Below are 16,457 nucleotides of genomic sequence, written 5' to 3' on the forward strand. Positions count from 1 at the left end.
CTTTAATTGGGAATGGAATGAATGCTCTTCCTTGAGGAGCTCCTCAAAATGCGGTGGACAGAGGGGAAACAGTTACCAGTGCTAAGATTACAAAAACTGCTTTTCATGCTGATGGTTTTTTTTCTTCTTTCTTTCTGCAGGCTAATTACTGTTTTGCAGTGGTCCCTCCAATTCAATCCAAACTTAGAATTGTACTTTGTAATTGCATTTCATTGACTTCAGCTGAATCATTTGTGTTCTGGCATCTTGTTCCAGTCCTAACTTGTTTCTGTTCACAAGAATGCTTTGATGTTAAACAATAAGATGGAGAGAGAATGTTAACATCTTTTTGCATAATATTACTCTTGCAGTTTTCTTGGCTGTGCAGTCACTAACAAATACTTTAACAGACAAGGAAAGGACTATTCAAAATAATGAAAGATGAAATCTCTTTTTTAAAAAGTTACTACTGGGAAGTAGTTATTGCATTTGATAATGTCATGGGATACTTCTGTAGGCCCACACAGTGAGACTTAAAAAGAACAATCACTGGTAGTCACATAACAGATTATTCTGCAATGCACAGTACTTTCATCCAGAAACAAAAAACATAATCGAATGCACTCATTTCTTAGCTGGTATCTCACTAAAAATGAGGCCTTCCCTCGTGCTTCGGCATTTAACTCATTCACATAACTTCTACTGCAGACAAATGAGGTTCAAAGAAAAGAAGCTTTTAAATACTGGCTTATGATTTACAAGGCCAAACGGTAACTTATAAGTTATCAAAGGAAAAGGACAATTTTCTGAAGACTATAATTTAATTAAGGTGACCATTTTTAGTCAGGTCCCAAATATTCTGGGCCATCTGCTGAGGGATTTTATCAATCATTTCATAAGTAAAATGCTTAAGAGCTGAATTTGCCATCATAATTCAGGTTCCCCTAGACTAATGTGCAATAGTGGCTTTTAAAAACGGAAAACGAGGTAAACAAAAATCTAACATTTTCTTTTGCAAGTAAAACGAACTGGCTCCTTTCGCTGTTTTTCACTTTAGTTTTAAAACTTCAAAATGTTGGTTTCAAATGTCTGTTGATATTTTATCCGAATAGAACTGACGGTATTTGTAAACTGGGTTAGGCGCACGCTTTTTCTAAAACTTGTGGATTAGCTGAAAGAGACTATAAAGTTAAAAAATTTTTCAAACAATACTTTTTACTATATTGCTTCGTCAATGTATTAGGTTGGTGCAAAAGTAATTGCGGTTTAAAAGGTTGAAAATAATTGCATAAACTGCAATTACTTTTGAACCACCCTAATACTTGACATTTATGCATATCGAGGTGCTTACTTATTCACATCTAAGGCAAGAAGACAGCTCTTACCTTCACACGTCTCCGTTTCAGTCCTGAACACATACCCAGGTGGGCAGGTGCAACTGTAACTTCCAGGTGTGTTTCGGCACAGGCCATTGTCACAGAGCAGTCTGTTTACCAAGCACTCATCAATGTCTGGAAACACCCGTTAGAAGATAGAAGACACACATATTGAAACGTATAGCACAGTGACCGATGTTTTGTTTTTGTTTTCTTCTCCCCCCTTTCCTTGACACAGTCTCTTTGTAGCCACAGCACATTCTTTGATCCCAAGCAAATATATCTGGCTCTACTCAAATGGAACATTCTTATGCTGGTGGTTACTTTTAAGATGTTTTGAAGTCCCTCTGAGGTATGTTGTTGTTTGGAAAAGGCACATGACTACCTTGTTCTTCATTTACTTATTGTCCTCTACTGGTATTATATTAGATATTTTTAAGGCATCAATGAAATATATTAAAAGATTAAACTCATTTGTCTGTATGTTTGCTTATATGTAATAAAAATAACAAAAGTGTAAAACTTCTATCTGATTAAAAACCTAATATAGAATGCATTTAATGGCAATTAAACAAATATTAGTATTTAATCTCTTTCCATTATGTTTTACCTCAGAAACAATTATTAATTGTTAAAATTAATGATGCATTTCATATATTCCTTTCATAGGCTAGAATAGAACAGCCTAGAAAATATTTAAAGCTCCAGTTTAAGAATCTCACATTGAGTTTTATCTTCATATCCACACTCTCATTTTTTCGAGTGTAGTTAATGACAGAAAGAAATAAAAAATTGCAGTTTGGGGTGGAGAGATCCTTGTAAGTTATATTTTTACTCTTGCAAATAACAATTGTACCTGACCAAACATACTCATATTGTAAAAATTTGGAAAACAGAGATTGAGGAAAACATTTCCTATAATTCCATCACTACCAATACTACTAATTCTTTGTGTTTCATCATTTTTCCCTTTGGATATTATGGTTTTGCTCCAATTTTGAACCTTGACTTTTAAAAATTAGCATCATACTTTAAGTATGACCGTAATTTCCCCCATGATTGGATGTTTTACCAAGTGGCTGTGTCATAATTATTTTACCCATTACTCCAGGCTATGGGTTGAACTGTGTCCCTCAAAAACATTATGTTGAAGTCCTACCCCACCCAATACGCAGAATGTGACCTTATTTGGAAATAGGAGTGTTGTAGAGGTAATCTAGTTAAAATGAGGTTGGTATGGTAGGTTGTAATCCAATATGACAGGTGTCCCTATAAAAAGGAAATTTGGACATAGAGACAGACACACACACAGGGAAGATGATGTGAAGACACACAGGGCAAAGATGAACACGTGACTCGATTGATGCACGTACCAGCCCAGGAATGCCAAGGATTTCTGGCAAACACCAGAAGCTAGAAGAGGAAAGGAAGGATTCTCCCGTGGAGCCATCAGAGAGAATGGCTCTGTGGACATCTTGAGTTTGGGCTTTCGGCTTCCCAAATTATGAGACAATAAATTTCTGTTGTTTTAAGCAACCCAGTTTTTGGTACTTTACAGCAGCTCTAACAAACTAAAACTGGAATTTTGCTTCATTTTTATGTTTAAAATCTAGTTTTAATTTTTATCAGAATTATGCATATACCTTATTTAAAGAGGTAAGCAGTGCCCTGAACTGTGTTCGATGTGTGAATGCCGACCAAATCTCCTCCTATTCAACAGAGTCCCCATGTACTTCACTGTACTTGGAAGCTATGCTGGAAGCAACTTTGTTTTTGGTGAATAAAAGCTAGATGGTTTGCATATTTTGTAAATGTTCAGTAATCTTTGGCGGGTGTTCTTCTCTTAGGTATCAAAATCTATTATAAATACATGATATGTAACATAGTTTTATATTTCCATCTGTATGTATTTCTTCAAGTCAAGATCAATGAACATATTCAATAATAAAAACCAGTACCATTATTGCTGAAAAATGTATTTCTTCTTAGTCATAATAAAAACTTGAATGTGATGTCAATGTAAAAATTACAGTGTTAAGATGTAAAAATTATTACATATAATGACAGATCAAACAACATTCGTTTTATAAAAATGGACTCAAGTACTCGATGGGAAAATCTAGAGTCTTCACAAATTCTTCAATATATGAGCTGTACATTTGAATGTTTTCAAGCATTCTCTTATAATTTACCCACCACATAGATATGTTGTAACAGTTAGTTGTTTCTTTCTAAGTCAAAGTTTTGTCAACCTGTAATACTTTATTTTCTTAACTTACTATTATCTATACTGCCCTCTTAAGGAAGTCCATTCCTTAGTAAAAAATTATAGAATTAAGATATATGCAGAACAATAACAGGCCAATAATTTAGTATGTGCCCATTCACTTGAGAAAAGAAAAAATTTAAATACTAAGTTGTGCCACTAAGAAGTTGGTTTCTGTGTAACAGAAAAAGAATCTGCCTGACTCCAAATTTTTTTTATCTTTGTGTACTAAGAAGGAAACAAGAGAAACTGTAAGATCTCTAGTTTTAGTCTTCTTTGTATTTTGATTTCTCCTATAATCCATGGGATTATACTATATGAAAGGCTCCTATCTGAATATAACAAATAACTTACCAATACAGTTTCTTCCAGAGGCGTCTGGTTCATAGCCACTGTTGCAATTACAACGGTAACTACCACGTAAGTTTTCACAAATTCCATTGGCACATATATCAGGATCCAAAGCACACTCATTGATATCTGCATCAAATGTCAAAAGTTTAATGCTCACAGGCATTTTATTGTTTGTTGATATATAATAAAGATAACTCAACATATGAAGTGTTTAACTCTGCTAATCTGCAATTTGTCTACCTTTCAGAAAGGGAAAGGGAAGAAAAATAAGGAGTAAGAATAAAACAGAGATACAGGACACTTCCCTGTTAAATCAAAAGAAAAATGAAGGGAACTGGCCAAAATTCAAAGAATTAAACCATGTAATGTGCCTGTGTTTATGATAAAATGAATAAAAGAATTAATAGGCTGTTGGCTCAAAATCCAAAGGAAAACTCATCTTGATAGGTATTATAACCATCTAATTAAAAGACAAAGATTTACTAGGGTGGTCTGTATAATTTTATGGTCCCCGAAGGCATGGAATATTTCTATTTTATTATCATATTTTTATAGTCAACTAAGTAATATGATACTTAATAAATGTTTCTCTGCTGATAAGTTGAAATTAATGGAGAGGACAGTTCAAACGTGGATGCTTGAGAACATGATGTTTCACAATAAGCCATGAACATGACTACTCTCTGTCACCCATGTGCAGTGGGACTTGAGGAACAATGTGGCTGTTTGAGCAACCAAGCTCTTTCAACAGGTGGCTGGCTCTGCTGGGGAGCCCATATTAAAATGTAATAAAATATAGGATAGGCATAAAATCAAATTTTGGCCACTGTGCTCAAATTTTGATGCTAAGTATTGTTTTCTAGAATTCGGAAGACTTCAAATACTCCAGAGATGTCAGCCTTTTAGTTTTATTTCTGGGAGAAACATCTTGTAAAAGTTCTCTTCTTTACTCTGGTTTCAACATTCATTGCAAAGATGCAACATCACAGTCACCTGATCTTAATTTGTCGAAAGTCTTCTCAAACACAGAAGTAGAACATATATGTAAAGTGAAGATTAACAGCACCCTCCAGTTTTATTTAAAAAATAAAACAAATGAAACTGCCACAACATGGATGGACCTAGAGGGTATTACGCTAAGTGAAATAAGTCAGACAGAGAAAGACAAATACCATACGATCTCACTTATATGTGAAATCTAAAGAACAAAATAAACGAACAAACAAAACAGAAACAGACCCAAAGATACAGAGAACAAACTGATGGTTACTAGACGTGAAGGGTTTTGGGGGGCTGGGTAAGAAAGGTGAAGGGATTAAGAAGTACAAAATGATAGTTACAGGAGAGTCATGGGAATGTGTAGAATAATATGGGGGAAATAAATAGTCAACAGTATTGTAAAAACTATGTACAGTGTCAGATGGGTAGTACACTTATCAGGGGCATCACTTCATAAATTATATAAATGTCTCACCACCACACTGTACACCTGAAAGTAATATAAAATAATATTGAATGTCAACTATAATTAAAAAAACAGTCATGGGGATATGAGTGCAGAATGGGGAATATAGTCAATAATGTTCTAATAACTATGTACAGTGTCACGTGGGCAGACTTGTTGGGATTATCACTTTGTGAGTTATGTAAGTTTATACAAGTGTCTGTCCACTATGTTGTTCTGTATGCCTGAAACTAATAAAAAACAAAGAATGTGCGACCAAATCATCAGAAAGACAAACAGTCATATATGCAGATATTCAACAATGTAGAACAATCAGTGAATGTGTTAGTTATATATTTCTGTGTAACAAATTACTCTAAAACTTACTTAAAAAAATAAAAATAGAAAGGAAAACAACAACAAAAAATAAAAAAACAAATGAAACTATATGTATACTAACATATAAAATAACTTTAAATTTATAAACACATATGTATTTAACATTCAAGTTTCCATGTTAGAATTTTATTAATCATATTGCTAAATTTAAAGTAAGAAAACTTTAATAAATTTCATTTCTTTAGTTGGATAAAGACATTTTAGCATTCTTAGGCATAAGTAGTCCTAACAATTTATTTTTAGGGTAGTATATCCCAAACTTGATCCATATCAAATATCTCTTAAAGATTTTTGTTTTAACCATCTCAGCACCATTATTTAATTTTTTTTCTTTAAATTCACTCACTTTTTTTTTTAACCTAAATACTAACTCTAGCCTCTTTATAAGTAATGGTATCCATAAAATCATGAGTATAATTTGTTACTGATAGTTTTAACAGTGCGTATTTAGCCAATATATATTTATCCACTATGAAAAAGAAGGTGAATCTACATGCCACTTCATAATCATCAAGCTTATAATCATTGTTCTAAGAGATCAAGTACCTTATTATTTTATACTGCTATGTTTTTATAGTATTAAATATAATCATGTTCATAATGCAGAATCATAAAGCTATATAATTACGTAAGTATTATAAGATGGAGAATAGAATGGAGTTACCTCTTCCATCCACTGTGATTCCTACTCCACTACTACACAGACCATGGAATTCAGCTACATGATAAAAACGAATAGAGAAATCAGAAACTCGAAACCATATCTGTTTTATACAACAAGTCACATAACTCCAAAGCTATCATTAGGAAGAATTACATGCATTACATTTTAAAGTGAAAAAAAAAAACACCAAAAAGACCATTTTCTAGTGCATAATTATTATAAGAATTCCAAAAATAATCCTCCTCTCTCTAAATGTGCTGGGTTACCCTTCTATCAGCAGAGGAAGAGAGTTTCCATTTTTGTATACTGCACCTAATACTAAGAAAAATCAATCATCTATACTTCACCAATCTAATAAACAAAAATGACATCTTAGTTTAATGTTCTTTTAATTTTAGAAAGATTAGGCATCTTTTTACCGTCTGGTAATTTACCATTTGCATTTCTACTTTGTAAAATCTTGTTTGTATACGTTGCACTTTTTCTGAGGATTTCACCTTGCCTTATGATTAATGTAAATTCTTTGTAAATTAAGAAAAACAGTTTTCCAATTTATATGTATGTTTTAGTCTGCTTTGAAAGTACTTTACCATTATAAAATAACCAAAATTTAATATATTCTATAACAAAATTATTCTTGTAAGGTTTCATGTTAGGAGCTAACTTCACATTTTTACTGATATTTATCAACAATATTTAATACTTAGTTCAATTTTTTCTCACTGATGTAAAATCTGCGTTTATCGAATCCTACATTCCCATTTATTTCTAGATGAACTCGCCTCGTTTTGCTAAGGTTTGAACAATCCATTTAGAATTTTTAATTGAATGACAAGCTATTTCCTGTGCTGGAATGCTTTTCTTCCACTTTCCACGTAGGAAGTTCTCATGTTTTTCAAGACTATTTCTATTCCCATCTGTTTCTGGATTAATTTATTTAGTTCACTGACCTTTTAAATCTAGTCTTGTTATCAATTTTTGTACTTCTTTCATAATACACATAATTCAACTTAATATATTTTAGGGCAAGGTTTCCTTCGTTAACTCTTCTCTTTTAACAACATCATGCTCAGTAATTCTTCTGGATGAATTCTCATCATTTTGCTAAGGTCTGAACAATCCATTTAGGATTTTTAATGGAATGACAAGCCATTTATTTTGCCGAATGCTTTTCTTCCATCTTCCACGTGCGAAGTTCTTATTTTTTCAAGACCAAACTACACATGCCCTCCTCTGTGAAGTCTTTACCAGCTTCCCTAGGCAACCAACTGTTCCTTCCTTTATGCTCTCCCAGTTCTTTATGTCCCTTTAAAGGGGCTAATAATACTAAATTGTAATGTTCATCCACCTATATTCTCAACTTTAAGGAAAAAGAGATTCTGTTTATTTTTTAATCCATATTGTACTTACATATACTCAATACAGTTTTGTATATTCAATACAGATTTAGTAAAAGTATGAATAAACAGGATCAACCTTATCAACCTAAGAGTCTGGAATTACTGGTAGACTGTGGCCTAAGATCATTCTGTGTTAAGATAAAAATAAACAAAATCAGGTTCTTATGAATTTATTATAATCTTGAGAGCAGTAAGCAAATTTTAGGCTATTTGTGTTTACAACAATATTATAGATCAAGGACACTGAGATTAATGTATTCATGTAAAAAAATCTGTTTCAACAATCATAACTGGATTAGCAAATATACCGAAGGTGCCAAAGCCAAAAAAATGTATACAAGTGGACACCTTGGTCAACGTTGCTCAGGCAGTGGTTTGCTGTAATCAGAAGTGTCTGGATGCTGATGGTAACCACTTTGAGCACCGCTTGTAATTGCAGAAGTCAAACATGACTCGTATTCATCTTTTGTTATCAGTATATATTATTACAATTTTAATACAGTTTTTCTTTCTTAAAATGTGTATACATTTTTTTTGGGCACCCTCTATATTTTTCTATCCACCATGTGTTCTCTTTGTCTAGAGACCATAGGTAAATACAAACCAAATCTCATTATATGTCTCACATACCAACACATGTTTGGATTTACTTTCTTCAATTAAAAATAATGACAAAACAGTTCAGAGCCGATGAACTCTCTGGCCAAATATCTAATGTTATATTTCTAGATTCTTTCTCTGGGTGTGAAACTGGCCAATGTTGAGTACCTGAATTTTTAGCAGGGCATGGCTGGCAGGGCTCTCCAAAACCATAGTCTGGATTGGCACAGCAGCATTCGGACTTGGTCACTGCACCCGGGAAGGGACGGACACACACTCCCTTCTTGATTCCACCATAGCATGTACTGCGCATGTGAGTATCTAAAGGACACAGACAAACAAGGACTTGAGGTAGTAACAGAAACAAAGAGATTTCAAAACTTTTTGAAGGCTTCTTTTAACCTAAGACTGGAAGCTTCTAGAGGGCATCTGCCACTTTTCTTTTTCTTTGTATCTTTCGCATCTCATAGTGTTAAGAAATCAACAAACATTTGTTGAGTGAAGGAAAGAATGAATCCATATCAGCAACTCTTCTTTTTCCCCTCCAAGCAGTTTTACGTGTTACACAAGCCTCTACTCTCCCACTTATCCTCACAGGCCTTTCATTGAACCAGGTAACTAGGTGTATTTCCACAGTTATAAACACCACTTTGAGCTCTAATCAATGGCTAGCCTCTACTCAAAATGACACTTATTATTATTTCTATTTTAGAAGTTCGCAGGAACAATGAAGTGCAGTGAAGTTAAACTACCTGAGATGACACAAAAATCCTTTTCAACCCCCATTTACTGTTCTGACTATATTTTCATCTCAGACCCTCCATAAATCCAGTTTTGAAAAATAGTAAGTACCACTATGTGTCCTTGGCATTGTGCTACTTGTTTCACAGACATCATCTTATGGAACATTCAGGTCAACAACTCCGTAGGACAGTGGTCATTATCCACACGCTACAGGTGAGGAAGGCCAAGTACATAAGTAGCTCCAAGCCCTAGATAATCCACTGCCTGAGCTGGGATTCAGGGTCAGACTTGTGGCACCTCCAAAGCCCTTCCTCTTCCCACTATGTTATGCTACATCTCAAAGAATATCCTGCTCAGTTTTCTCCCTCTAAATTCTCATAAAATATGCTACAACTTTATGAGACAATAAAGGATGAACTACGTATAAAAAAACTCAGATCATCATAAAGGCCAGAGAAGCAGCACAGCTTTTAAGCAGTCTACTGACATGGAAATTCCAGCAAATAGCTAACCCTTATTATAAATATCCATAATTATTCACAACTTGTTAGAAATAATTTTATCTGTTTGTTATGCAAAGTGAGTCATCCAATGACTTCTAGGATCTGGTAGTGTTTCTCATAAAAACAATGAGACTTATGGCTGCATTAAAACAATGAGATGTGTGACTGCTCAAATGAAAGAGGGTAATGGATTTATCATCACACTAACCACGTGGAGCGGATGTGTTGGCCCTTTCTACTTCTGCTATGGCTGAATTTGACAGTCAGTTCTGATGTACACATACGTGTAAGACTCGATGCTAACCTGGGCAAATTCGCACAAACACAACACAGTTCACGATTTCCAATACGAGTTTTGTGAGTTCTTCCGGCGTCACCAATTAGGTCAGAAAGCATCATAGAATGGTCAGTTACTTCTGTATTCATGGTAAGAACATAAGCCACACACAATTTTTAGGAGCAAGTCGATAAAAAAGCCTATTTACTTGTAGAGTGAGACAGATTACACAGTGGTTTGTGTTGTGTTACTGGTTAACACCACCAGAAAGGCCATGAAAAAGAAAGGAGTGTACCTTGTATGTGGGTTTTAGGGAAATGAATTGTCCTGGGCTCTGATCCCTGCAGGATGACCTTACTTAAATTATTTAACATTTTCCTCATCCATCAAATAACAGTAGGGTTTATATAATAAATGCAAACGTGTTTGTTAAGCATTAAGCAGAGTGCCTAGGACACAAAGTAAATACTCAAAAAATGGTGGCAACATTTCTCTCTTCTTTCTTTAATGAAGACAGTCGACCTTTTCCTGTTCAAAGATCCCAGACTGGAACCCTAGTTCCTATTATATACTCTTCAAATGTAACTAAGCTGTTGTTCACAGGTGGGCAGGGTAAGAGGTGCCAACGGCAGCAGCACACTCAGAACGTGCCCACGTGGATGCTTTGGCAGGGGATTGGACCTAAATGCCAAGCTGTATCTTTTCCATATGTTATCAAGTTTCCCCATGCCTTTCCTTTCTCAAAAATTGGAATTTTTAAAGGATTTTCTCAGGTAATTATCAGTCTATACACCATTGGTAAAGTATGTATGGACACAAATGCTCATTTTATTTTATTCTTCTTTCTTTGGTATCAACTTTATTGCTTAAAGCAGCAACTCTAAGGCTAGGCCCTAGATGTTATACTGCTATTCGAATTTAATAAAACCATAATCATTTTGGGCATTTGCTCTGTGCCTGACATTATTCAAAACTTTACACAGTTCAATCTCATATTAACTTGTTTAATCCTGAAACAAATAATGAGAAAAAGAGGCACAGAGAGGTAAGGTATCTTGCCCAAGGCCAAACAGCTAGTAAGTAGCAGTATTAGAATTAAAAAAAAGAAAATTAACCTTTCAACTGACAGAAATGTCAAAGAGTGTTCATAAAGATGCTGGCACATTCTTAAGATAATGTAAAAAAAATTTTTTTTGCTGAAATCCCATAGTGCTAAATATCAAATAAAAAGGTGTATTTGGAGACTCCGTCCTGAAGGGGATAGATATGGAAAATTAGTTACCTGGTCCTTAAACCCCTCCCAAAATCGAGCACATACCAGTAAATAGTTTAAGACAGTGTCCATTAAGAGAGGGTTTTTTGAAAAGGAATTTTTTTTTTTTTTTTTTTTTGGCAAGAGCTATGTTATGACTTGGAGGTGCTTCCCTCCTCACCTCCGAAGTCTTTGAAGAGCTCTGTAGCCACCTCTGCCTGGGATACTCCACAGGCAAAGGAGTAGCCTACTGTAGGAGCAAAGCTGGGAGGTGAGATAGACCTCTATTCCCACGGTAAACGGGGCAGAGGATGGGCACGTCCTATGCACCGGACACGCGCCACAACCCGCGGGTCCTAAAATGACCATGTGGGGGATGATGAGATGCCGGCGGCAGCTGGTCTGTCCGCAGTGGACTGCTAAAAGACCAAAGATTGGGTGAGGAGCAGCCTCCAGGAGACAACTGCAGCGTCTGCATCTCAGGAAGGGCAGCTGAATGTCTCTGACGTCCCAGGAGCCGCCCACAAGGAAGAAGCACCCTGAGCACCTACGAAGTCCAGAAATCTGGACGCCGTTCTAGGACAGTATCAGTGCTTCTGCCCTCTCCCTTCTCCTCCTGCATCTGACCCCGATGGAGTCAGAAAACTTGCTCATGAAGGTCTGAGCTCGGGAGGGAAGTTGTAACTTCACATCAAGTTCAGAATATTAATTATTATATGGTAACGGACAATTCTGATTTCGAAATCAGATTATTTTCATTACATAAAGTAGTCATATAATTTTTTTGTTACCTAAAAATAGTGAAGTTATAGGGTGGCCTGCGTTTTCTTCCTTACTTTTATTGGATAAACCGCTGCTCCTATTGAATAAATGTAAAGGTAAATTTTAAAAGGATGGGAGAGACTAAAATAGAATTGCTTTTTGTTTATACCCTGCCTGTGAGTCATGCTTCTTCAACATACTAGCCACAATAATAGCTGAATTTTCTGAAAATAAAAACCCACATCTCAGTATCTAGGGAAACAAAAATGAATCAACAAGAAAGAAATCTAAAATTAAACTGCTAACCCCAATAATAATTCATCCTAGTGATTCATTTCTAACTTCAACAATCAGTGGATCTCAAAAGCATCACCAAAGGCGCAAGGCATGAAGAAACCACATCCGGCATGACAATAGTAATATGTAATTTTATGCACAGAACAAATGATGTTTTTATTAAAAAGTTTAAGTGACCACAATTGTGAATACCTAGAGAGGACTTTCCAACAATTTCTGATGCCTTTTCTGTATGTGAACAAGAGAATGAATTTTTGTGTTTGAATACTGAATTCCTAACAACTATCCATATGTTGGCTGCTTAAAATAAAAACAATTGCTCCCTCCCAAACTGCTTTTGTACTCATTGTTGATTTCAACAGAAATATTTAAGTAAAGGAAAAAAGCAATTCAATGTATTGAAGCAACTGAAAATATTTTTGCTCTCTAAGCGGGAGGGAAGCTACGTTCTTCTACTTGTTGTATTTGAAATATTTCCGAACCAAGGGCTGACAATCTTGTAAGCTGAAATAAATCCTAGATTGGAGAGAGTGGATGAACTTAAGTGGACAGATTATTTCCATCTGCTGTGCTTCTTTTTTTCCCCCTTCACGATCCAAATGTTTTGATTCCCACAGGTAAAAGTAAAGTATTATCAGCTATATCTAAGAAAGAATTTTGTTTCTCTCAAATGTACTTTAAAACCAATGAGTATGCCTGCCTGCCTTTTAGTGAATAACCTGAAAAATAGAGTACACAATGGCTAATGCACCCGAGAGGTCTCGTGAAAACGCTTTGGGGAAAAAAAAAAGGCATTAAATGTATTTTTAAAACTAACTCTGCTATTGTTATCGTTAGCACATATTAGCTGGGTTTAGAAATGCCAATGACATTTTTGTTTTGCCTGCTTCTTTAAAGCTGATGACTGTTAACTCTGGTTGATTTTCATGGAATCCATCTGACAAAAGTATACAAAAATATTTTGAAGGGCTTAGAATAAAATAAAATTCTCTCTCATACTCTTCCCTTGTCTCTCTACTTAGTTGCACGGTGATGAAGAATAACTACATAAACACATATGTAGCTTTTAATGGATGGTAAGTCCAAGTTCTATGGTATGTTATTTTCATTTTAAATTTTGTTTGGGTGAAAACAAGAGTTTACTTAAATATAAGTATAATCCCCGTTTCTTGTATTATTTGCTATTAATTACAAAATCTAAATCCACTATATTTAGAACCTCAGTTATCTAACATTATCAAGGATGCTAGATTACGGACATTGTTTTTTTCTTTAGCATTTTTCATTTGCCTTTCCGCAGAGCGTTCTGAAGGGAGCTGGCTGGGTTCTCTCTCCATTTTTCTTAAAACTGCTTTATTGAAATAGGATTCATGTACCATAAAACTGAAAAGTGTACAATTCAATACTGTTTAGCATATTCACAGATATGTACAACCATCACTACAGCTGATTTTAGAACATTTCATCACCTCAAAATACTCTTTAGCTATCACCCTTTTTGCCTGCCACCCCCACCCTCTCTGCTCTAAGCAACCACTGACTTCCTTTGTCTCTATAGATTTGGCTATTATGGATGCTTCTTTTGAATGGAATCATATACTGTGTGGTCTTTTGTAACTGGTTTATTTCACTTCATATAATGTTTTCAAGGTTCATCCTTATTTTCCCATGTATCAGTACTTTACTCATTTTTATAGCTGAATAGATCCATGCAATGGACCTATTTCTGCCCCCTTTTCAGGATCATTTGGACACTGGGGCCAATATAGAACGTTGCACTTACCGACACACACACGTCCATCCACGCCCACAGCCAGGCCTGGGGGACAGTCACAGCGGAAAGACCCTTCATTGTTGATACAATGCCCGTTCATGCAGATTCCTGGCGTCTGGCATTCGTCAACATCTGCCGAGAGGGGAGCACAAACCAGGTCATAACTGGGTAAATTTATTTTTACCTGTTGCCACTACTCTAGACTTTCAACCTTTTGTCTTTAATTTTATAATTTGTAGAAGAACACATAGATGCAATAACAAATATTACACTTAAATGCAACTCTTTGAAACACATTTTCAGAAAGACTAAGTGAAAGTTGCCTCACTTTATCCATTGGGAAAAAAAGAGCCTTACACACTCATTCTTCACTATTTATTTGGCAACCCTGTTTAATACTAAGAGATTAAATATTAAATTAGTAAAGTGAAACAAATTCTTAAAAGTGAGGTAAACTTTTGTAATTACCTATTATTTACACGCACACAATTCTAATCATGATGGATGTTGTTTTGATATTAATTTGATCAGTTCATAATAACAAAATAGTTTGGGGTATCTCTTCTAATTTTCAATCTGCTTCAATTTATCAAAGGTAACCCAACATTAAATGACTCCCCCAAATGATGAAACAGCCTTCAAAACACAGGGCTGCCAAATCATAAACATTTCGGGACTTAGGATCGTAACATATATAATAAAAAAAATTGATAAAAAATAATTTCAACAAAGCAGAAACTGGTGAGATCTAGGTGATCTTTTTATGTGTATTTTAGTTTCTTAAAAAATGCTCAAATAAGTTACATGTTGTAATGTAATGCTATCCACTGGAACATAACGTTAATCTCACATCCTGTATGACATTCAAGTCAGCTAACCTTGAGATGACATCCCAGTCATGAGTTCAATCAGCAAAGCTACAATAGCTCTATTTAATCCTGTACTCCCCTTTCTTCAATAGTCAAAAGACTATTCTGAATTTTTCATTCAGAAACATGAGAATCAGTATTGATTTTTTTCTCTCTAACGTCCCTGGAATGTCACTGAAATTATAGGGATTAGTTATGAGTCTTATTTGGTATCCAGATAAATTTGTGCAATTGAAGGCAGAAAGCATACATGGAGTTAATTTTGTCTAAAAGGGAAAAACTGAAAAAAACACACAAAAAAACGTGTTTTTAACTAGGACCTGCAAAATTTGTTCCATCTTATTCAATTCCAGTTGTGAGTATACACATAAGATAAATTTATTTATTTCCAAGAGGCATATCTTTTACTTACTAAAGTTATCACTAGAGCTTGGTTTTCAAAATGGCTTTATGAACAAAACAACTGATAGGAGTATTTAAATTATTTCTTCACTAAATCAATGGAAGATTTTTAGATAATGATCTGCAGATTAGCTTTATGGAAAAGATGTAATACAAAACCAGTAATAAACGACAGTGGAAACTTTAGTTCCGAGAACACATAGAAATGAAAACCTTTCAAGATTTTTTTCTTCCTCTTTTTTTATTCTGGCAAGGGTTAGAGAGAACTTATTTCTACATTGTCGCTTTCAGACTTGCTAGAACCGACCTGTCAGTCCCTTAATTTTTCCTACTTCATTATTATTTTTGTAAAGATATTACTGTTCCCTAGACCACAATGTGTGTTTTTCTAGGAAGCTTTAGACACCTGCCTTACTGAATTAGAAAGGGATGTGGATAATATGAAATCCACATGAAGAAGCTGAAGTAATTCTTGCATGATTCATTCAAGTGAAAAAGATGGTTTCAATCGCGGTTCCCTTCCTATCTCAAAGCCACACATACCAGTGCAGTAACGGCCATTTGGAGCCAAGACAAATCCTGGTTTGCAGATGCACTTGAAGCTGCCATCTTCGTTAATACACATCCCATTCAAACACATGTTGGTAGTTGTACATTCGTCATGATCTGCGGGAGAAGAGAGAGGAACTCGCACCACTGGCCTTTAGGGAATCAGTCTCCTTTCCTTCCACAAACAATCGCCAGGCAAATTCCACTACACAAATGAGCCATGTGCTCACGGATTTTTTTTTTTTTTTTTTTTTTTTAAATATGAGTGCCAACTGAGTGAGAGCAAACAGTGTGGAGAATGTGAAGGGCCTTTAGAATAAGGGACATAAAGGCAAAGAGTTAAGTAAATTTTGGGCTTTAGTGGCTATTAAAACCACATGAGCAGCATTTTATGTTGATGACCAAAAAGCTGTTATGATTTCAGGGGGTGTTTCTTTTGTAAGGGAGAATAAAGCAACGACAAACCTCGTTGCGAGTAAAATGATCTGGACTTTCATCAGTGGGTGGAATATGTGCTGCTGTGTGAATAAAATATTTCTGTAGGGT

At 35.1% G+C, this 16,457-nt stretch overlaps 1 protein-coding gene across 1 annotated transcript in view; it reads right to left on the minus strand.

Annotated features, from left to right (window-relative positions):
• The window catches only part of FBN2 (fibrillin 2), a 264,303-nt gene that overhangs the window by 92,354 nt on the left and 155,492 nt on the right, over positions 1-16,457 (minus strand). Inside the window, exons 14-19 of the mRNA XM_033111165.1 lie at positions 15,906-16,028; positions 14,101-14,223; positions 8,651-8,803; positions 6,483-6,536; positions 3,976-4,101; positions 1,365-1,490 (exon numbers count right to left, since the gene is read on the minus strand). Coding sequence (XP_032967056.1) covers positions 1,365-1,490; positions 3,976-4,101; positions 6,483-6,536; positions 8,651-8,803; positions 14,101-14,223; positions 15,906-16,028 — 705 coding nt within the window. The remainder of the gene's footprint in view (positions 1-1,364; positions 1,491-3,975; positions 4,102-6,482; positions 6,537-8,650; positions 8,804-14,100; positions 14,224-15,905; positions 16,029-16,457) is intronic.

Source organism: Rhinolophus ferrumequinum, chromosome 7, assembly GCF_004115265.2.
Source record: "Rhinolophus ferrumequinum isolate MPI-CBG mRhiFer1 chromosome 7, mRhiFer1_v1.p, whole genome shotgun sequence".
Classification (NCBI taxonomy): Eukaryota; Metazoa; Chordata; class Mammalia; order Chiroptera; family Rhinolophidae; genus Rhinolophus; species Rhinolophus ferrumequinum.